This window comes from Varroa destructor, unplaced genomic scaffold (genome assembly GCF_002443255.2).
Source record: "Varroa destructor unplaced genomic scaffold, Vdes_3.0 BEIS01000007.1, whole genome shotgun sequence".
Taxonomy (NCBI): Eukaryota; Metazoa; Arthropoda; class Arachnida; order Mesostigmata; family Varroidae; genus Varroa; species Varroa destructor.
The window spans coordinates 30,311,513-30,334,835 of NW_019211460.1; the positions used below are offsets into that span (position 1 = coordinate 30,311,513).

The 23,323-nt window shown below is 41.2% G+C and overlaps 1 protein-coding gene across 2 annotated transcripts in view; it reads right to left on the minus strand.

The window, feature by feature from the left end:
- Positions 1 to 2,388: 2,388 nt before the first annotated feature.
- LOC111254857 (DDB1- and CUL4-associated factor 10) overlaps positions 2,389 to 23,323 on the minus strand; it is a 28,972-nt gene continuing 8,037 nt past the window's right edge. For both annotated transcript variants that reach the window (XM_022816149.2, XM_022816146.2), the window contains exons 2-7: positions 16,773 to 17,201; positions 16,178 to 16,534; positions 15,690 to 15,902; positions 10,920 to 11,114; positions 9,089 to 9,358; positions 2,389 to 8,840 (exon numbers count right to left, since the gene is read on the minus strand). In XM_022816149.2, coding sequence (XP_022671884.1) covers positions 8,280 to 8,840; positions 9,089 to 9,358; positions 10,920 to 11,114; positions 15,690 to 15,902; positions 16,178 to 16,534; positions 16,773 to 17,201 — 2,025 coding nt within the window. In that variant the 3' untranslated portion in view covers positions 2,389 to 8,279. The remainder of the gene's footprint in view (positions 8,841 to 9,088; positions 9,359 to 10,919; positions 11,115 to 15,689; positions 15,903 to 16,177; positions 16,535 to 16,772; positions 17,202 to 23,323) is intronic.

A 23,323-nucleotide genomic window follows, 5' to 3' on the forward strand; every position in this document is an offset into this window, starting at 1 on the left:
CACTTCTCGAAAACTCAAGATCCCGGTACTTCGACAACATCTCCAACTCCCAAACTTTAACTACTACAAAGGTGAATCATCATTGACTATACACTGCGTTTTTGAATTCATAAACCACCTATTGCTTACGGGAAAGTGTTGGTGTTCGAGCTTAACTAATATACAGAGTTCTCCATTTGTACCCAAATTGGCGCCGTGCTAGTTGCATTTCTTATTTGAGTTGGCGACACGCCATTATCCGACGTCAAGTTGCTGGTTAAAAAGGAACTCATAGTTTCTTGAGTAGCGCCTTGTGACAATGGGTCACCACTAACTTTTAATCATCGCATTGGCTGTAGTCTATTTTCAGACGTGGGCGCTGTCGAGGCGCCGATCATAGCTGGCGCTCTTTGTTCTTAAGGAAACGGAAAATTTGCCCCTTTCTCATGTCAGCGAGTAGAGGCTGGTTCGCTTCTGAATGATTGCTCTTTGTCAATGGTTTGTTGCCGTACACTATCTTAGTAGCAGTAGTCGTAGTAGTGCCGTGTTCCCCCCTCCCATTGAATGCCCCCCCCTCCAAGGCAGGTTCATCTGTTGATACCTGTTCACCAATATATTCTTCAAGTGTATAAGCTATCTTTTGCAAGATTTCTTCTGTACTTCGGTTAAGTTGAAAAGATGCCAGTCGCACAAGATTCAGCAGCCAACTGATTAAATGAGGAGGCCACTCGGTACGGTGCTTGATACAAATGGTTTAGGAAAGTTGATAATGATATTAGAAGAGCTTCAAGCTAGTATTTAGTAGCGATAATTATATTACACATTAGTAAAATCATTAGCTGATTCGCAGCGTATCCATACGTCTCCTTCCTGCTTCAGTGGTATCCATAAGATGCTTGACTGTGAAGGTCGTCTTTTTCTCGATACATATCGCATCTACAATTTCCGGCCAATTTTCATATTCTAGAGTAATCTCCATGAATGACTTCATTTTGTGAACTTGTTTGTAAGATTTCATATAAACTGCAATATCGACCAATTAGAAGACTGGCTAACCAGATTAGGCAAAAGTGAGAACGATACGATTAGGTTCTATATCTAATAAAGGGATGCTCATCTTGTAAACGGACCTAAACTAGGTTTCCTACCTAAAAGAACCGTTGTGACACGCGTAATCAGCTTATCAAACATTAGCATAAAACGCCCAATCAGCATACAAATAGGTCCGCTTCCTGTTCATCTTTACGTACCTGAATTTTAATAAATGTGATACAAACCATGTAACTATCATATTTGGTACCGTATGCAAAAACTTTTATCCTTATATTTGTGGCCTTCTAACTGTTACATGGACAGCATACAAATTTCTGATTGAAACCAGTCTGGTCCATGCCAAGATAGCAAATCATACAAAAGAAATATTGTATATTCAAAGAAACGCAATATTTGTGCTGACAGTCACAGATTGTCTGAGTGTCTGATTCACAGATTGTCTGTGACATAGATTAAGATTGGGGCCACTAAATTTGTTTGAATGGAAGCTTTAGTGCGACTTAATTTAAACAGACGGACTGACTGAAAAAGAAAACTGCGCACAGGCTTTCGTTTGTCAAACCACTATAATCTTCTACCTAAATTGAGATCAGCTGAATCGTCTCACATGAACCAAACCACGAAATTGATCGTTTATATACTTCAATCACTCAAAAGGACTTTACGAATGAGAGTGATAATTACCGACATAATCAAACTATGTAAGCTGAAAGTAACGTACTGTAAAGCAGTAACCTTATGAGGACTAGTAGTGCACTCATGTGAATCTTTCATAGCACATAAAAGCAGGTGGGTACAGCTCTTTGTCTCGTCCTAAACCTCGTTTCGGTGAGGCCTGCAGGCGAGCCGAATCTGACAATCAAGGAGACGAAATTAAATAATATGAAGAAAATACCGTGTTATTTGCGTTTTCGAAGCTGATGTTTACAAAGCCCTATTGTTATTACTGTGTATGTAGATGTTACGAAGAGAATTCTCGCAGACACAAGGGGCTCTCCTAAGATGGTGGCTGAAGATGTTTAGCAGAACCCATTTCTCCAGAAACGATAGCGTTATCGCAGTCCTTGGCTATACGTGCAGCGTCGATTGGTTTAGCTAAACATCGATTCCAAAATGCGTCTCGGAATTTAGTTATCCAGAAAGAAATATTGAGTTTCGATGAACCTTAGCTACCGAATTAAAAACGAAGTAATTGTAACTAACAAACAGTTAAGGGCTTCATTAATATCTTTTCTACGGGCTCGTAAGTGTAACTAAACAAAAAAAAATGGAAGCGAGATACTTTCAATTTGACGATGAAGCCGCTCGATTTTGTTGCGCTTTACTATACACACAGGGAAGAAACACACGTTATCGTCCAACTAGGAAACGAGTTTATTATGCACGATTTTCGATTTGTTGTTATTTTTTCCTGTCGTTGTCGTTATTGTTGCCATTGTTCTTGTTAAGACTATTTTCGTCTTTGTTGCGATTTTCATATAAAATTTCATCGCATTTATTTACAACGTCACATCGGATGCGCTCGAAGGGAACGTTTACGCGTTTTTTTTCTCGTTTTCTTTATCTCTCCACACCCGTTACACATATATATATATATATATATATATATATATATGTACGTGATTAAGCTCTGAGTCTTACACTGTTACGAAACGTCTTTGATCGCCTGCACACATCCACAGCCCTCATACCTTCACCTAGAGATAGAGTTCGTTTGCTATAGTTCTCCATGACGCACTGACTTGCCCTCACAGACAGAATCGAATCGATTAACGTGTGAAGGCAAATGAGTTACTGTAGCTACAACGCATATACTAAATCGTTGATAATTTAGACAAAAGACCAAATATAATAAATAAAGTTGCCACTTGATTGTGATAAAAAAATCGACAGACTTGTTTGTTGTTACAGCCAACACCGTTATCCACCATTATTATATTATTCAAACCCACTATTTTTTTGTTTATTTCTACTAAGTCGGACAACTTGTAATGACTACATCTGCTCACACAGAGCAAAGTATAATATCCTATTTTATCTACTTAAGAATATGAATAGATAATGTTCGTACAGTTAAATCCTACGAATTGCTTGCATACTAACTACCAACTCTCCTTTACGCGGCAACATGTGTATTAATAACAATTATATAAGAAACGAAATTCGTTCGGTGTAACAGTAGTGATAATATAGGATACAGTAAAGTGGTGAAATAGATAAAATAGACAGTCTAAATAAATGAAAAGTCTAAATACATTACATTTTCCATGCCTATTTGCGGTATACTAAGCTGTTTTTCTTTTCTTTAAACGTGTATTTACATTGTACATAGATACAGAAATGTAAATGCAGACTCGCGTTAAAATGAAAAAATACTAGAGATGATAAAGTTACAATCATTCTTACATCTAATTCAAGAAATGAATAAAACAATAAATTACGAAAAGTACAATACAATGATTAGTCACAATAATCTTGTACGCTTTACCAGTAGATAATATGTGGTAGTCTATGATTTATATATACTACTAGGATACGCTAACTATATCTATAGGAACAGTGTATGAGCAGCAGTTTGCAGCAACAGTTGTCTTGGGAAGAAACAGAAATAAATAGTAGCTCTTTCCCTGAAGGTTTGGAACGGCTGCATGTGACATTGAGCGAGCATGAGACATCGAGAATAGTACATCAAGTGGCAACAAATAGTCAACAATCGGGTATCTGAATCTCAGCATTTGAACACTGATTCGTTTGAGCTGTAATTCATGTTTATAATATAATAATACCTAATAACCTGATAAATGTTCATGTTAAATAGACTCAAGAGGGGTGAGGCCAACCCATTTTCTACAGAGAATTGTTAAAACAAATTGGTAAAGGAAGGAATATATTTCACAAATAGTGTTATGAACAGTTTTTTTTTTTTTTTTTTTTGCAAAAACGAAACCGTCGGGTTTTCGAGTATAACTCCATGGTGTCGGAACAGTAAAGCCATTTTACATAATCACGACCCTAGCCCTATTACTGAATGAGCGTGTTGCACTTCATTTAATAACCTAAAAACGTTCAATTATTTCGAAATTGTAACAGATCATGGTACGGTAGCTTATGGATGTGGTGCGAGACATGTCAAACAGTGTCATTTTTTCTGGGCTACTCAATTTAATTGTCTCGATACCTGATTCTGTATTCTGATACATAATATATTCATTCACCTAGATCATATACCACCGAGATCAGCACAATTTAATTTAGTTGACAAACGGTAAGTCGTTGTATCTTGGAGGCATCGACTTCGTCAGTGTAGCGTAGTACCTCAGTTTCCCTTTGAGCGCAAACCCATTAGTTTCTTTTTCTTTTACTGGGCATAAATCTTATACGAGAAGGCAGTCAGACAAAAAAATAGCTATCGTAGTTAGGTGTAGTCCAAAGAGTGTCGGGATATCGCTTTCTGTCATTTCCGTTCACTCGCTTGTTCTTTCCCTTATTTCTGTCTGGTTTACCTGCCTACTCTCACCTAAACTCGTTTTATTTTTTATATATATACGCCCACAGCAAACCTTCCAAGCACTTCCCGGCAGCAACAGCATGCTGCTGTATAGAAGCAACCCAAGTTCGAAGCGTGATCAAATGAAACTAGCATTAGTCAACTTATGCACGTACTTTCTTGATATTATTATTAATATCGTTATTGTTCTTATCGGTGTTGCCATTAGTGTTACTTTGTTGTCAGTGTTATAGTTATAATTAGAATTTAGCAGTCGAGCCCGTAAAGCAAGTCCGGCATATTTGAACTCGGGACTGAGCAATTTTCTATGACTAATGTTTTTTTATATGTTAGTTCTCAATTATTTCTTGAGTTTACTAATCTTTTTTTCAATGTGATAGCTTTTTTTTCGCTTTCCATTGTCTCGCTGTGCCGTTTCAACGTAACACATCATCAACACACTTCGGAATAGATTTGTCCACATTTTTTAAGTTTATTTTTATTGCTTTATTTTTTTCGTAGTAATAGGATGAGCTTGCTTTGTCATGTATCGAGCAGTTGTTGAAATGTAGTTCATTTTCTCTGTGTTCCCATATTTTCGGTTGGTTTGCTGCGCTACCTTAGTTTTCCCGTTCAATTCCTTGATCTGTTTGTGTGTGCCATTCAAAAAAGGCACTTTAATTAAGGTTCGGCTTAATTAAACCAATTAACACACTTCGATATCCTTCTGCTTGCTCGTCCCGGCTGCGCTCAACAGAACACGGAATAGCATTGACTCTCTGTTTCCTACGACTGGTACCAGTTAGACACGACTTGTTCCTACACCCGTAATCGACATTTGCGGTAAAAGATGTCTTTCACTATGGGGATCATTTTCATTGTAAAAAGCGTTGCCAGCTGGGGACGAATCGGCCGCACATGATAGCAGTAGACCCCGTGTAGCACGCTGGAACAGCCTAGTTTCGCTATGAGCCATAGAGCCTCAGTTCAGAATCTTTTACATTAATTTATGCTAGCTGAATTTCCATAATTTAGAAATTGACATCACCACTTTCTTATACTTGTGTATCTTAATCGGCATACAAAGTTATTACCCTCTTTTAACGTTCGAACTTCATTAATTACCCTTTAGAAGCCGCAGAACGCAAGGTGGCCGCTTCGAAAATTATGACCAGGATTACTTGTAATAATATTAATTATTTACCATTCAATTGCGACTTTTTATCATTTGTTACGAGTGTGTCTTTATGTTTCTTTGGTTTAGGTCGTAGTCGCCGAGATGAACGCATTTGTCGTTTTTGAGTAACATATTTGTGTTTCAGTTTTTTTTAGGTTATTACCATCCTCATAATAATAGTAATTATTAATATTACTGCAGTATTACTTTTTTGTTTTTTAATTATTTGTTTTCCGTCCGTAAGAACGGTTCGACTATTATTTATCACCAGAAAATTAATATATATGAAGAATAAACTAGATTAGCAGTCACGATGAATTGTATGCCAATAGTGTTCTCAGGTTTTCAGTTATCTGTAAACATTTGTCTAGAGCTTGATATTTTAATTTGTTTATTGTTGTCCTCGTCTCCTAGCTTTCATCAGATACATCTGTGCATTTACTTTATATCTATCACCATGTAGAATGTTGTGTTCGCCGGTTTTTTTCTCCTGTCTGTGTGCAGCGCTGTTAGTAATATTGTGTATTTGTGTCTGCGTATGATACTGAAATTTTCTCTATATTATTTTTGTATCTATGCGCTAAAAGAGACCTTGCCGCTGGAGCCCATCGTTGTGTTGTTTTTACGGCCCGTACGTCGACGTTTGCGTTCCTTTCCTTCCTAGGTTGTCTCTAAACCGTTCCAAATTTCCTAAGCTATATGAATGTCAGGCGCGCACTCAGCTTCACATGGGTTGACTATCGCTTTTGCTGCAATTAATGGTGTATTACACACCTAAATATCTTTTTTTGCGTCTGTCCCATTCTTCTGCTAACGTATCAGAATATAATGCAGTATTACAGGTACGTACACAAGCAATGGGTAAATGTTGTTCTTTCATAACGTCTTATCATTCTGGTAGTCTGTCACTAATGGTAGAGGCAACAGTAAGCGCAAGAAGCACTGGGAGAAGTGGCAAAGGCGTATTCAATAGTTAAACCAAATAAGAAGCATAAATATAACGTTTTATGATAGCTACTAACACAGAGCGCGATAAAAAGAAAACCAAAGGAAGAACATGATTTTTTTTATATCAGCATAGCTTCGCTATGGACATTCTAAATAACATATGCCTAGGCACCCTATTTTGTTGATGAAGACTTCTACTTTTTGTTGCATACGACCCATCATGTACAACAATATTGTCTGGATTTCGCTAAAACGATGATACACCTGTGTAGGAGAATTTTCACTCAAGACTAATTTGAACCTTTACATTAACATAAAGCGATAATCTACCGTACAAAATATTACTCAATAAAATAGGAAACCATGTTAACTAATGACTTTAAGATAAATTCATTATTTGATAATAATCATTACAACTATGTTTACGATGACAACGGTAGCTATATCCATACCATTCAGCGATATCATTCCATTCAAGTCCATCATAAATGCGTGTCTTGTTTCCTAATATCCGCAAGAGTAACTATTTGTTGTGTCTGTCGACTTCTCCGGTCTTTTTTTTGTCTTGTTTCGTCTGTGTTAGCCGAGTTTGCTTAAACAACTGCACAACTAAAAATTTGCCTGTATTCTCGGACCCCAAAATCGGCTCCAGTCGGCGTGCTAGAGTCTCGTTCAGATCGCGCGAATCATCTTATCTTACCTCAATCATCACTAAACATTCTTCCCCTCGATTTGCCTTTCTTTGCAATCGAGGAAAATGTTTCTTTTCTTCTTTCCTTCCAACACGATACCGCGCATGGCCCTGTAGCATCGAGGACGTGCCAGGGACGCAGCGCGAGCGCATATGCCTTATCGTTCACCATTTTCCTCTATGTTCACCTCTTACACCAATACATTCGCACATCTTGCCAGGTAAATCCGTCTCCTCCTTCTATTTCCTAGACAATCATCGTTATCATCATCACTGCATAATAATAATAATGGTAATTCTATAATAGATCTACCAGTGGGCCGATAATCATTCAGCTTTATCTCTTGCCACGATCGTTTTTGTATTTTGCCGTCAAGCAGCATCTGTATTGCGGCCGCGCACAACAGATTTACACAAAAGCGTTAACCAACATGAAGCGAACATATTTTGCCATCCCATACGTCAAACAGCAGCTAACATGCACACGCGCACACACTCACACACCCGATTAATCTTTGCTGATATTGCGACTGGCTTTGAAAAAATGCTGATTTTCGGCCTTTTCCCATGTTGCTGTTGTTATTGTTGGTATATTATTAGTATTGTTATTATGATAATTATATTATTACATTGATTACCAAAATGGTTCGTTCGCCTGTGCTCAATGTTTCGTCGTTAACGGAAACTGCTGCTACTACCGACGACACCAACGACATTCGAAGCGAAAGAAGCCATCCTGAATGTCGCTGTCATCGACATTCACTATGACACCGCCAGTCATCAATGAGTCACGATGACCGCCAAGCCGTACATGACTGTACTGCATCTCACACAGATACCACATGAACAGCTCAAAGCTCAGCTTGGTCCGGCTATTATTCTCTTTTACTGACTATACGTTACAGACACGGCAGGTCAAAAAATGGTCTAGACTAGCCTTGAGGTTAAAATCTTGGCTGATGGAAGAAGACTTTGCCGCTGAGGCAGCCAGTCACAAGAAGGTGCTGAGTTGGTGAGAATTTCGAGCTGACAACGTAACTCTTGTGGTCACCAATGTTCGAGATCTCGGCTAGGCGGCGCGGCCGACGCGGCACGCAATCAGCGAGCTCTGAGCAACGTTCATCAAATGCAAAAAGGCGTACGCCGTAATGGTATGGACTGCAAATCACACGGCCGTCTGGGCTGAAACACATCTCTTTGATAAATCCACGCCCTACGTTGGGCTCCTCGAGGTAGTAGAGCAGCCGCGGTATGTCCTGTTTCGCCGCTGGAGATCCTTCTGACCAGCCAGGGGATGTCGGGGCTCGCTCACGCATCGATCCGAGATCCCGATGCGCAACAAGGTACACACGATCATTACTCCGCTGCTGCGATATCAAAAGGGGAATTTCGCGCATTCGAGGATTTCGTACCTCGACGCGGGGTTCTCCTCCGCCTTGCGTTGACACTTCAAAGATGCGGACCCCGTCCAAACTGCTGCCATCTTCTGAGTCGGAGCTGTCCATCTACCGAACAAAGGAAATAAACAATACGTTTTTATTGACACAAAATGCGAATAGTTTTAATTAGTCGTATCCATGTTTGGCTGAACTGTTGAATTTTGCTGTGCAATGCTTTATAGGTTCCGAACGTGCACGACATTTAAACACGTCCGTACTGTGTGAAATCTTGTCCATTGCTTGTCGATGGCAATATAATGCTTGATTTATATTGTTTCCGTCTCTTCAACCTCAGGAGTGTCTTTAAAGCGTACCTGTCCAACAGAGTTAATGACCCGAACATTTTCTCTTCCGTGACCACCATTACCACTGCCATTGTTTCCGTTGTTCGATTCGCTCGTATCGACATTGACTACCTGGCGAATCTGCACCTGCACTTGATTATGCGGCCCCAGCTGTTGGTGTATCTGATAGTCGCGACCCCTATGAGCGTGTGCCCTGGAACTAGTATTCCGCCAATTCTCAATACGGACCCGTAATCGGCCGAAGTCATAATTGCCTTCGTCTTCATCGGTATCCATATCCTGTGAACAAGAGATAAAATGTGAATACCACGAAACTAATCACTAACATGCTCTACTTGCAGATGCTATAAATACACGCGGACGTATCGGTGCATCTTAGAAGTGGATCTTAAAACCGTTTCGGTGGAACATATCATTCCGCCGGGTTTTAATAGGCTCGGTACTAATCATCGGAGTATACTACATTATGGACACGTAGCACGTATCTGTCTGTAAAGACTGCGCAAAATGACGCACAACTTGTCTACTATTGTCATTTTTGCAAATTGGCACGTGTTTGTCATTACTGCTTATCTATTATAGCACAGTGCAAAATAAACATTTTCGGGTAGCTTCAATGCAATATTCCATCTTTATATGTAGAATATCTTTACATGACAAAGTCATACATATATTTTATTATACAAAATAAAAAAATTATTCGTGTCGTCATCAACATCAGTCTATGTGCGGCTCCCACCATTGCACATGTTGCTAAAACTAATCTTACGGAAACATACCACTTCAACTGTGTGCTCCTGGTGTCCCAGAAACAGGCTTTTTGCATTATTTCTCAAATTGCAATCGCATGTATTAACAGAGATCGGAAACCGCATCAGCGCCAAACCGAAGAAACCACACGGGCACACAAAAGCGGCAAACGAAAAAAAAACGCGCTCGCCCCAAGGTTGTTGGTCGTCACAGACGCGACAGCCAACATAGCCGCTGATGAGAGCGCCTTCCGTACCTTCCCACTCATCTGGGGCATAGCCACTTTGTCCTTGTCATCGTCGTCAATATTACCGTCATCAAGATCACAGTCATCATTTCAGCAGAGATATCCCCAGCAGCACAGATACGTCAGCAGCAGTGCAATGCGGCGGCCGTGATGGCGGTAGTATGCGCCATTGAGCAACGTATCTGCAATCCAACCTTCTCTGCCGGGTAAACTGCCGCCGAATGTCAAGGCTATTTTATCTATCAACAGCAGCAGCCGTCGCACCACCGACAAGCCGCTACTGCTGCGTTGGCTTTTAGAATATATAGATGTCAGCGTAGACGACATATATATTAAACACGATACACTGTCGACGCCACCTCGCACTGCTATGGCGCAACGTAGTGCGACCGCTGCCATGGCCGCGGCGACTGACCGCTCTGAGCGGCCGAACGTCCACACTGTCGTCATAAAAGCAGCCCTAACAAGGTCCTTGAGTTAGGCGATTTTTATAATTGAGTAGTCGCAGTGACATCAGCAGCAGCGATTCGATAGCGCCTGCATAAGGGATGATGTTGCTGGTGTGAAATGACCTGTTATGAGGTCGCGATACGTGGGTTCAGCGATTAAGAGGCGTTTCGCAGATGAAATTTTTAAAAGAAATTATGGCTAAACTTAACATAGTAACATATTTCGTTTCTTACCTACGTTTGATCGAACGATGTGGCTGTAGAACGATACGAAGATCGTCTGGTCAAAGAAAGTCACGCGAAAAAGATTGATATGTTACGTGACCTTAGAGAAGTATCATGCTTACTTCGCTAAATAGTAATACGTAACCGTAGATGTACTAAGGATACTTACTGTGTTATAGGCTCCAAACCGAACCTGTTGATAGAGACTCATGCCGTACATCTCAACCAAACCCGACGGACCCATGGGCAACCTTGACGCCATATCGGGGCTTAAGTCCAGGCGCGACTTCTTTCGGATAATAGGCTCATCGAAATCGTCCGCGTCCGATCGATCCAGACCCTGAATGTCGTGGACACATGTCCACTACAATCAAAAAACAGTAACAGGGCGCGCAATGAAATCTCTTATTAAAATCTAAAGAATTGCCACTACGCTATATTAGGCTAGAAGACAATATACAAAAATCAAACACGTATTATCGCTGTTTTATTTAGCATTATTTAGCGATAGAAGATGTAGCACATACATACATCAATAAAAAAATGAATAACAATTTACCCATTCTATCCATTACCACAGGTATTCTACTAGCCCTGCTGTTATATTAATTACACGTAGATGGGGAAGTGCTACTGAGCAAACATGATATAATCACGTCTATACGTCATGGTTGGCGTTACGAGGCAACCCGCACCAAACAATTATTCACTCCACCAAGTTGAAAAGTAAAGCAGTTACGATGGTGATGGCAACAACCAGGTGGAATAGAAATATCTTCCCTTCTTCCAAATAATGATACAGTGAAGATATATCAGATATACAGTCACCAAAGACCGGTTAAATTTATCAACTGTAGTTGTTGGCATTTGACAAAATAACAAATCGAGTTTCCGTAAAACCTCGCAATTTTTGTCTTCTAACGGGCACTCTATCGCCAATGGTTTGTTAATAATTTGAATTTGTAAATAATGGGAATAATAATTTATGTAATAATAATTTATATAATAAGTATTATAATTTAGTAGATATGAGTAAAATTCTGTAGCAAGTTATGGTTGTAGTCAACCGTAACTCAACACCTAAGTTGTTCAGGAGGCAATGGCAGCCGTAGCACAACGATGAGGTGACAATTTCAGCTTTAGAGTTTTGTGAATGTTATTGCTACCGCAGCTGCCACCTTCGTTATAATTGTCAGGGCGACGCTGCAGAAAATACTGAAATAGCAGCAGCACCAAACAACACCTCCAGCAGCAATAAAAGCTACAGCATACCCGCCGCTGCTGCAAGGGCATCCATCACAGCCCCCAGCCGTTTGGCTTGTACAACTGTGGTATAGCGGGCGCGAATGGGATCCGACTTGGATGACTTGGTCACGCTATTGGTTGTTGTTGCTGTTGATGGGGTCTGCCTGATACTGACGATGCCGCTGCCGCTGCTTTTGCTGTTGCGCCGCGCGCCATGTTCCACAAGCACGGCAATGCTGGTGCTACAACAGCAATCGCAGTAACAACGCCAACAACAATGGTAAAGACAACAAGTCACTGACTAGCAAGCACTTCAGCAAGGTCACATGGCTTCCTGCTTCTTTATACTGTAGTGCTACACTGGCAATGGGGTCTATGCTTACGCTTGCTGGCCGCCAGTCGCTAAAGCCAGGGCCACGATTGGTTGTCGGCGGTATCGCTTGCTTAACTAATCGCCTCGTGTCTCTATTTGTAGGCGCTGCCTATAAAAATGAACAAATCACCGATATATTATAATATAATCCGCAATAGTCATGCTAATGCTGCGACCATCATATTGGTTTGCCGAAAAAGCAATAACCGTTTTTCTAGATAGATCATTTTAAACTCACACGTCTCAGGTAATCTGAATCACGTTATCGAAGCAAACGGGCCAAAGATGGTTCTATCTCTTTCGTTCTAGTTTCTATGTATCTATCTGCCAATCACGGAAAAAGTTGATGAACTTATGACGAAAGCTGAGCAAGGCTAACATGTGAGTAACCACAGTATCACCAAAAAACTAAACACCCACCGCTAAGGAGCTTTAAATTATTTGAAGAAAGCTAAGTAAAAAAAAAGGTCGATATTTGACTGCTACACGAACAGACGCAAAAACAGTTAGTTGATCGTATTCCTATCTGTGAAACTACAGAAACGCCGTGAAATCGAAAAATTATTAAGGCAATGTATTAGGTGCTATGAAAAGTGAATCACATACTACAATAAGGTGCAAATTAAAAAAAAAAACGTCCTCTGCAATCTGTGGCAAAATCCAAACTGCAATGCTATGTTTTTTAGAAAGGAATCTGACATTATGAGTTGTTGCTGTCTAATAAAACAAGTGATTCGAACTAATAAGTAAAAAGTTACATGACATAGACCACGTGCATGTTGAGTTACCCGGCAAAACTCCGATAGCTTGAACAAGAAATTTTAATTCATCTTCCTTCTAGCCCGAAACTTGCACCATCAGACTGACATTTATCTTAGCCTCTGCAAAACTATTTTAATGGTGCAAATTTAGTTTTAATGGACGGATGCAAAACTTACCCGTCACAATGTTTTACTCAAAAATCGCAAAGTCCTACAGTGAAGGGATTATGGTGTTATAAGAAAAATGGCAAAAGGTCAGCGATCAAAATAGTAAATATATAGTTTCATCATCTCTCTCTACCCTTTCGCTCTATATATATATATATATATATAGAGCTAGAGAGAGAGAGAGAGAGAGAGAGAGAGAGAGAGAGAGAGAGAGCGGGCAGGAAATCAGTTCTACCACATAGGCATAGTGTAGACTCAGTAACTGGTTACACGCAACAAAGACAATCCGTATATTATTAAAGGGCCTGTCTGTATTTGGTCCACAGTTCAAAGCGCATCCTGTCCGCCATACCGCTGTAAGAGTCATTGCTTTCTACTATCAATTCATGATTTAAAAGTAAAGACCTATCGATCTAGACTGCTCATGCTAAACCATGGCCTACTTGGACAAATATTCTAAAACCCAATTGAAAGTGCATCCATCCACCACACCACAGGTTATTTTTAGCGTAGGCAATTTCAGTTAAATTCCAAATTGGTCTTCACTAGATTTACAACATGTTTATATTTACACTACACGTCGGTTCTTATCTCGATCTTCCATATCCACATATACGGCTTTTTGAAAGAGGCAACATCATTAGGTGAACAAGTAGAGACATAGAATTATCATGTCATACCTTTTTGTACAAAAACACTTTTAGCACGACCGCAACGGCCGATAGCATGTATCTGCTTCTCACGTAGTCGACAGCAATCGCTGTGCAAACAGTACGCACATGCAACGCCATCTTATCGGACTTGTCCATGCGGTTCACTAGGTTTATCACTGGGATTTGCTATTTTTCTGGCTCTTCCCCGGTTTCCCTGGTTTCCCCACAAACGCACTTTTATACGTGCGCAGTCATTCGTAGACCATAACTCTATTAAGAATCGGTCCATGTGTAGCATATAGTGTTACTTTGCCACTTTTCTGATGGCATGGTGATAAACAGCAGCGCGTCTGGATGCACGAGCCGTTGCTCGTTTGATAAAGATAACCTGTTTCCGTAGTCAAGGCGTCATACGCTTTTAATGGACAAAAACGTACGACAGACAAGGATGTACGGCAGACAAGGATTACATGATAAGTCTATCCACAAGAATTCTTACTGAATTTTTCATTCCTCCTACGATCCTTCGGGACGTAGCGCAAGAGGAAATTACGTTAGCTTAGTTACAGTCTGCGGTCGCTACCACTGACATCGTAGCCAGCGTTGAGCAGCCAGCAAATCACAGAACTGCAACAGCAGCGCCGTCAGAAGCAGCTCTTAACTTGTTCATTCCTTTACCCCCTCTATTTCATCTTGTTGCTATCGATTATAACAATAAAGATGATTATGCTACTTCTGTTGCTGATGATATCCCTGACGTATTGTTGTCGTTTTCTATCTGAAAAAGTACTGGTTTTTCCAATTCCTTCCTTAAGTGCCGCTGTAGTATTGCGTCGAAAATCTAGTATTAGGTGCAGGCGCACGCACGGCCTTTTCCTCCCGTCCTGGTTCCCCCTAAAGGCGTTTGGGTATCGTAGACGAGGTTAACCATCGTTCGACCTCTTGCTCTATAAATCTTAGCCGCAATCGTGATCGCTGTCTCTGTCGATGATTTTTCTTTTGCCAAACGGCAAAAGTCTGTGCGACCTAAGCCAGCGTATATACCGTCGGTGCGCCTGTCCGAAGCGACAGAAACGCTCCCCAAAGATGAACATCTTAGTTTGACGCACACATGGTACGCGGCACGCAAACACTGGCAGATGTTGGTGCTACGGCTATTTTTGCGATGCTTTTCTGTAAGCTTAAGTTTGCTTGCCTCGTTGTTGGAGGGTCTACTTATAAGATCGTACCAGTGCAATTCCTTAATAAGAAATACATAGGGAGAGAGAGACTGACACGCTGACGCAGATGGCCAGACACGCTGTAAGTCAGACGGCATGAGCGGTTCATCAGTTTGAAAAGAACAGGAACTTCTTTGCTCGTCATAAGCAAAGGCGCTAGCGAGCCAAATTATGGTAGATTTACTTGTGTTTGTTTGAACGCCGCGGGTGCTGCTGCTGGCAAGGTTAAGGCTAAATGTTATGTCGGTGTTTGCTAAACCGCGAAAGAACGAAAAGAAATATTTTTTGTACTGTAGGCTTTTATTGAAAAATATAATAACTTTATGTCTTAATTCTACTCTTGCTGTAATAATTATTCCTCTTATTAGTATGCCCTAAGGATAATGATGTCATGTCAGAGCAGAGGGACACGCGATAGTACGACCATAATACGATAATAATAAATACCTATCTTACTCAAGGCGCTGCTCATGCATAATACAGCAGTTAAATTTCGTAAAAGAACGCTGACGAGCTTACCTCTCCTTTCTCTTCAAAGTTGGTGTTCCTCGATAAAACGCTCCATCCATGAGGGTGAACCTGGAGCGAAGAGATCACTTGAGCAGTATCACCAACGGGAAAGTCCGAGATCATTTCCACACGATTCCGCGAAGCGGTGAAGAACTTTTCCCAGTCGAGGATAGGATTCGAGAACCCCGACTGCTCGCGCTGATGCATACGAAAGAGGTCCGGCTAAATAAAATGAGCCGAAAACACAGTATGAACCACAGTTGATTAGCCTAATGATCACTGAAGATTGCGACAGTGCAAACACGACGAAAAAGCTTAACTCCACCACTCTCGCAAGTTAAATAAAAAGTTTGCAGTTTAATTAATAATTAACACGTTTCAATGAGTCAATAGATTAGGAGTGTTACAAAAACCTTGAAAATATTAAAAGAGCGCGAAACTACTCAAAGTAGTTATTCTTGCAAATTTGATTTGACGATTTTAACTTGTCTTCTTACCCGAAACTCGCTGAGGTCTTCTTTGAGGGTATTGAGATCAAGGTCATGCACGACCATGAGATATCCCTGAGTCGTACACAAGACCATCTTGCTCTCGTCAGGGGTAAGGCGCATACGCATCAAGCCAGATTGGTATAACACACGATTTTCCGTAGCATTGTATCGCTCGCCGAGTTGATTGATGTGCCATTTTTGAATATTACCATCAAAGCCTGACGTGACAAGTAAACCATCCTTCTTCGAATATTCGATATTTTTCACCCAACCCGCATGGCCACTTAACTCGCTCACGTGTTCACGTAAACTGCGTACGTCCCAGAGTTTTACTTTCGTGTCGTCTGAACAAGACGCGACCACCTGTAATGTTGGGTATAAATCCAACAGAAAAATAAAAGGTATTTCTCTTATGATATACTTATACGTGGTAGTAGCACAGTCATTACTTCTACACTAATAAAAACTTAACGTAGACAAGTCCACTCGAATTCTTTCACAACCATTAATCGAATCCCTGTTATATTCCAAGTAATCAATGAGAAAGCGGTTTTGAAATTCGACCAAACTATACGTAGGCGCAAAAAACACATCTTCTTACTCTGCTATCGAGGAATCGCACATAGTTGACACAGTCGAGATGGGCATCGGCTACAGTGTGAACAAGTTTGTGCGAGAGCGGATCGAGCACGAGAATTCGACGCCGTTCGGTGGCCGCCACGAGTGTGCGTCCATCATCAGAGAACGATAGATTGAAGATACCACCATGGGGTGTCTGTTCATCGTTCGGGAATACGTCATCCGACGGCCGAATATTGTCGTAAATTCGACGCAACGCCGTTCCCGGTGGTTCTTTATGTTTGAGCCCGAGTTGACGCGCATGAAGACGTTGACACCAGGTCTGCGGAACGAGTGGTCGACGCACATAGTTAACAGCATCCGAGTGCCTCTTGACTACGTTGGAGGCCGCAGCGCTGCTGACGCAAACCGAGCCGCCATCGGCACTGATTCCACGACCCCCAGTCAACATCTGAAACAAAAGAAAAATGAAGGAATATAGGGGAAGATGAATATGAGCTTAGTAGGGACTAAGTGGTTAGCTATAATAATATAGTAAGTGATTAATTTGGGATAGAATTAAACTGGGCATTTATTTGGTTTTCGGTACAAGACTAGCAGCTCATTGTGCTTGGCAATACCCCGACTTGTATGCAATTTGATTGGGCAGAGATCCCTCAATAAATACGCATGGTGATAGTCCGACAAAGTTGCAGTCCTGCTGCACATTGGGAAACAGAAGTCGATAGTAACTGGTCGTTTCTAACTTAAGCAAAATCTCTTAACCAGCTTTGGTTTGCGATTGAGGAATGTCAAAAAAAAAATGTAAGTACTACATTAACTGCTAAACTTATCCCTTGCTTTAAAGGCTGCGTTTTTAAAAGCATAATTCGACAATAGAACAATCCTGACTGAATTTGTCATGTATATCGTGTTAAAATTTCTTATTCTATTAAGCACTTCCATAAATACAATTTCGACGAAATCAACTCAGATACGTATTAAAACCACAGTGCATATGTAGAAAACACACTAATGACTGTTGCGACGGCAAGTTCATTTTAACACTTATAGCGTCCCACCTTACTGTGGTTAGCCATCGTTGGTTAAGTTATAAAAACTCTTGTTTTTCAAGTTCTGGCATTATATACGGGTATCAATTGTTCGCTGAGTATATATTACTTTGTTTGACAGAAAATACACATGGGTAGTTATCCACCTATATCACGACGGCAGGCGATTTATAACCTATTCACGTTATATACACACACAAACAGAAATGCATATACACACATAAGCATGGGATAAAGAATACGAAGTCAGCCCATCTGTAAAGAAGCTCATACAATAACCTAATGGGCAAAAGTGCGTATAATGCAACGAATGGTACGATCTCTCCACTATTTGCACTTTGCTGCCGCCAATGTTTACATTCGTCGTTTGTGTAAAATATCCCCCCACCCCACCCCCAAAGAGCCGAACTGATCTTTCTCGAAGTTCAATGGGGTCATTCGACGGCTAGTGATAGCCGAAAGCCAGCCTTAAGTACGGGCACCCTAAATATAGGAGAGCAGGTTGCTTTCTCGCGTTCTCCAACAAATTGACTTGCTCTTTTGTTGCAGATGATATGCAACAGGCAATTGATCCGGTCAGGCAAAAATTGGGAAGATTCGTCTATACAATATGTTGCGGGCTTATCGATGTATCATATTTCCGATGTATCATATTTCTATGTATCATGTTATTAACGAAACATCAAGTACCGGAATTTTGCCCAGGTCTCTTATTCTATAGGTCCACAGTATATTAAAAAAATATACCGAACTCCATGTGAATTATTACGATATCTCTTGTTCGTTTAAGTAAGCACACATCTTGCACTCTGGTATAGTAATTGGTAATTATTCGTGATCATGCGTATAAAAAATCAAAATAAAGAAATATTTGGTAGATTGCTACGATAAAGACTGTTGAGTTCAAGTTAAAACTGACTTGCCGAATGCCGAATTTCACTGCTTAATTATTCTTCGCCTCTGTCTTGAAATTATATTTCTTAACCTTGAAATTGCCACAACGAAACTGGCAATTTTCAAATATTTTACAAACGCGCGAAATTAGAAGGTATTTTCTGGAACCGATTGATGTTGTCTAAAGTTATTATACAGTAAACGTCGTAGGATGGTATCTCAAAGCAATACAGGTTACACGCCCGAATAACAAACTTCTAATACAGGTTTCATAAAAAGATTTCTCTGAAAAACACTTTATCCATAAATGTTACATAGACGTACAGCCGTACTGTCGCGTCTTCTTTTCTGCTTCTACGGTTCAATTTCATCGTTTTCAACTGTGACTACATTTTAATTCATTCAAAGAGAGTAAAAGTTATACATCTCGTTACTAGTATCGTTTATGTACGAACGTGGTGCGATTTTCGCTCTACACTCGTAGGCGGAAAGTCTACCTTTTTCGTGTTTCGTGTCATTGCCATTTTTGCGCTTGTGAAACGGAGATAAGCAAACTTCATTGACCGGCCCTCGCAGATTATTAGTTTTACTTCCACTGTTCTATTAATATATAACTATATTATTACTCGGTGCAGCGGACGGCCGAGAGGGGACGAGCAGTCTTCGGACTGCCGCACTGCATCACTGTACCAGAAGAAAAGAAGTAACTTCGTAAGCAACCGGAACAACAGGGGGCAATGAAAGCCAGAAAAAGGCTACACAAGAAAGAAATCGCGCTGCCATGTAACATTACGTTACTACTATACGAAAAATCTCCTCCTCATTGACTTCTTAACGCAAGCGGTCTTCCCGTCAGACTCCGACGAAAACTTTGGTGAGCTGTACCAGCGCACGAGCAGGTTTGCCTTTTCGCCTTCTTTCCTATCCCAACTGCATTTCCAGAAGCAACCAACAACAATCACAAATTCATCCCGAAGCGAAGCCCCCAAGTAGCCCCTTCCAAACAGTGGTGACGTCACTGTCAACTATGTTCGCTACCTAATGCTGCAGAAGGGGCGATGAGTGAAAGGGAAAAAGAGACGGGGAAGAAAGGCGCTGATGTTAATGGGGAGTTCTCGTTCAGGGATAGTAGACGCTGTTGTTATTGCGCTATTTCTGTGGCTTACGCGTCAGGCACGCCGACCACCCCGGGTATAGCTAGCTACTGCAATGTCGCCAAATGGAACCACATTGCTCGATCAATACAGCGGCTAGCAGCACTACTGGTTCTAGTGGTTCACCGCTGCCGACAAAGTCGTGTTGAATTCCATAAGGTAGCACTCCACCAAAGACGGCCATCGTAACAGCGCAACTACTGGCTCCTGCAGCAGCAGACAGCCGCGTCGTTGTCTATAAAGACGCACAAACAGCAACAATGAAACAAGCGACCGTGGAATCCAGTGCCCGACCCAACGGCAATTCAACAGAGAGATCAGCATGCTCAGCACTTTAATACAAGTATTACATTATATTTGAGTATAGGTAAAATGGCGTCGTTGACGCCAACCGCAGCGGCGGCCGTAGCAGTGAACCGGCGTTAGTTGTAGTAGCCGTATGATTATCCTAGCAGCAATGCACGACGATCGTCGGTGTTGCGCGTCGCCATGGGTTGACCGCGCACAAGGTAGCAGAATACTACAGTACACCAATGTTAACAGCTTCGATTGCGCTGCTGGAGCCGCACAACTGCTGCCACTACACAAGGCCCAGGCTACGGCGTAAGCACGACCTTTCACAATGAGCGGACGGCACAGAGTCACATACACATACACACATACACAGACGCAAAGACATACATGAACAGTAGCAGGCAGACAAACACATGGCCTGCACACACAGTCATAGTATACAGACGATCAACCGCATTACATTATCTGTGGCCGCCGACGCCACTGCCATCGGCGTCATCGGGCGCCAACAACGACGAATGCTACAGCGGCTTCGGATGACCGCCACCAGCAGTAAGTATTGCTGTTGCTACTTTTATTGTAGCTGGCCGTGAAAATCCCAAGTCATCCAGGCAGTAAACGGACAGCGGATGGCGGTTAGCGGACACATGGTCAAACAGACACTATAGGCCGACCGTACTAGTCGCACTGTAGTGCCTGCGACACCACAGGCAACGCAAGCGGACGGCGACGAAAGTCGCCGGCAATGATTGGCGATCGACATACATAGGAACGTGCGTACGCCGGGACAACGTTGTAGTACGCGGATGGCTGCGCATCCAGATAGAATACGGGTTAGAAACAATGTGAAAGGCGGTCGCGGCTGCGACAAAAACGACGAAAACTACAGGAACACCAACAGCAATGTGCTCTATGTCTTTGCGTTACGATTATCGACAGACCAAATTATTTACATTACTGAGAATTTCTACCACTTACAATTACGAATCGTTTTGCTGTAATGATATGAGACGGTGCGACTGTTCCTAAAGGAAGTTCCTCTTATGTATGCTTTTGAAAATAACGGACATTTTTGTATATTTATGCGCACAGAGTACTGGAAACGTTCTACGTATATAATAGTCACAGAGTTAGATGCTTTTAAGGTTCTTCATCATATGAGTGTCCACTTATAACATTAATCATACAATTTTTTTCAACGTTTTGGTTACCTATTTTGTGTGAATACCTTTTCTTATTCGTGTGAGTTCTCGAACTAATCTCTTCAGTATAGCACCAAGGACTTGACCTTACTAGAAAGTCTAGTTGGAGTGAGTCTTGTTAAACTTGCTTGGGTTTCTCCAACAAACGTGAGAAAGAGCATGGTAGCCATTGGCCGATGATGAGATGTGAATCAACGATGACCCCATGTTTGTGATCATCACGGCAACGAATTCAAGGAGATGGGTATTGGCTAGCCACACCATGCCGCCCTCCAAAAGAGTAACACTAATACCAAGACGTGGTTGATTAAGATTCCAGTTTATGAGGACTGCACTAAACAAAACTGAATAAACAAATCAAACCTTTCAAACTGTGAAATAATGTGTTTGCCGTTATATTTAACGATTCCAATATTAAGCCAATATTCGAGTCCTAAAAGCGAATCACATTCTGCGTGAAATCGGTGACAGCTGCACGCGATAATTTATCTCTGAACAAACCCATAATAATATGTTCCACTGCGACAGATACTTTGTAGTCATAGCTCACTACCAATCTAAAAATGATTCCTAATTAATGCACAAGATCCCATGCCCGCTGTTTATTTTCATCGCAGGTTCCGCATCCTCCACAGCGAGAGCACCTTAAGTTTATATACTATTTGAAGCCCAGACAGCTCACAGCGAGCACACTACACTACTAAACGGTTGCCTATATATATATACATTCTCGTATACCGTACTATGCGTGTAAGGGCTAACCGTCTCAAAGAAAAGGGTGCTGGGTTCACTTTGTATGTTAATATCTCAAATATGTGTCAGTGTAAATAGAGGTTAAACAGTGGCAGCAGCATAAGTTACTTGATACCTAGTAAAACACATATACCAGAGATCACCTTTTGAGGGAGCTAATTAGCGATTAAATGTCCATCAATATAATTTCTCGTGAATGCAATAATCGCTGCCGTAGAATAATGCTAAATGAAAATTGAACCCTTTCCTATCGGACGCTAAGTATCCATCTAGAGGTGTGCATTTTGCCCTTTCTTGTAAAATTTGATAGTGGACAGCGCGGCTGGACGTAATAGGCGGTAGAATTGGTCAATTAAAGCAATTAGTTAACTCTACATGTGTTAGGCAATTTGTTATTTGTCACCAGCCTGTAACGCTGGGTACTATGAACAAAAGTACAGCTGATGTCATTAACAATACATTATACTCGCTTACATACTATTACTACGGGCGGCATACTATTACTCGTAGTATAAGCTTTGTTAAGTAACATCAACGATACGTGGATATGTTTGAAATTAGGTCTGGAAGGTTTCAGGCTTGAGGGCGACCGTCTTTCAAGTCAACTAAAATATTAATATTTCTTGCCAGTGTCGATATCTGATTTAATCACTCATAGACACATAGAGTACGAATATTTTTTTGAGTTTTTCAGGATAGAGCTCATCGCATAATCTTGCGGGACTTTGAGAATCGACTGCAACATTCCAATGAGTCAATCCAAGTCAAGCAACATACGCGTACACATTTCGTGTGAAGCGCCCAACTTTATTTAATGTAAGTTTTATACCTTATGGTATACGTATATAAGGATAAATCTAGGTGTGTACATTTCTACCCCAAACTGGCCGCACCGATCACTACTAATTCGAGCAATCAAATTACGATATCTCCGGCCAGCTGGGATAGACAACAGGAAAAAGGGCATCTGCAATCGTTTGTGAAATTGTATTTGCCAGATGGGATACCTGACGCGCTAGAACAAGATCCTGCTATTTAGAGCGGGATGCACATCTAACAGACAAATGGCAATGCCCTTGCTTTTCAGTCATCCAGCAGCAACCATTTTTTAGTTAACAACTCGCCTTCGGAGAAATCGCAACGATGCTGGGACAGATATCGAGCAGAAGATAACAGGCATAAATCTGATAAAAGGAGTTCTATGTCATCAGTAAACTGGAAACT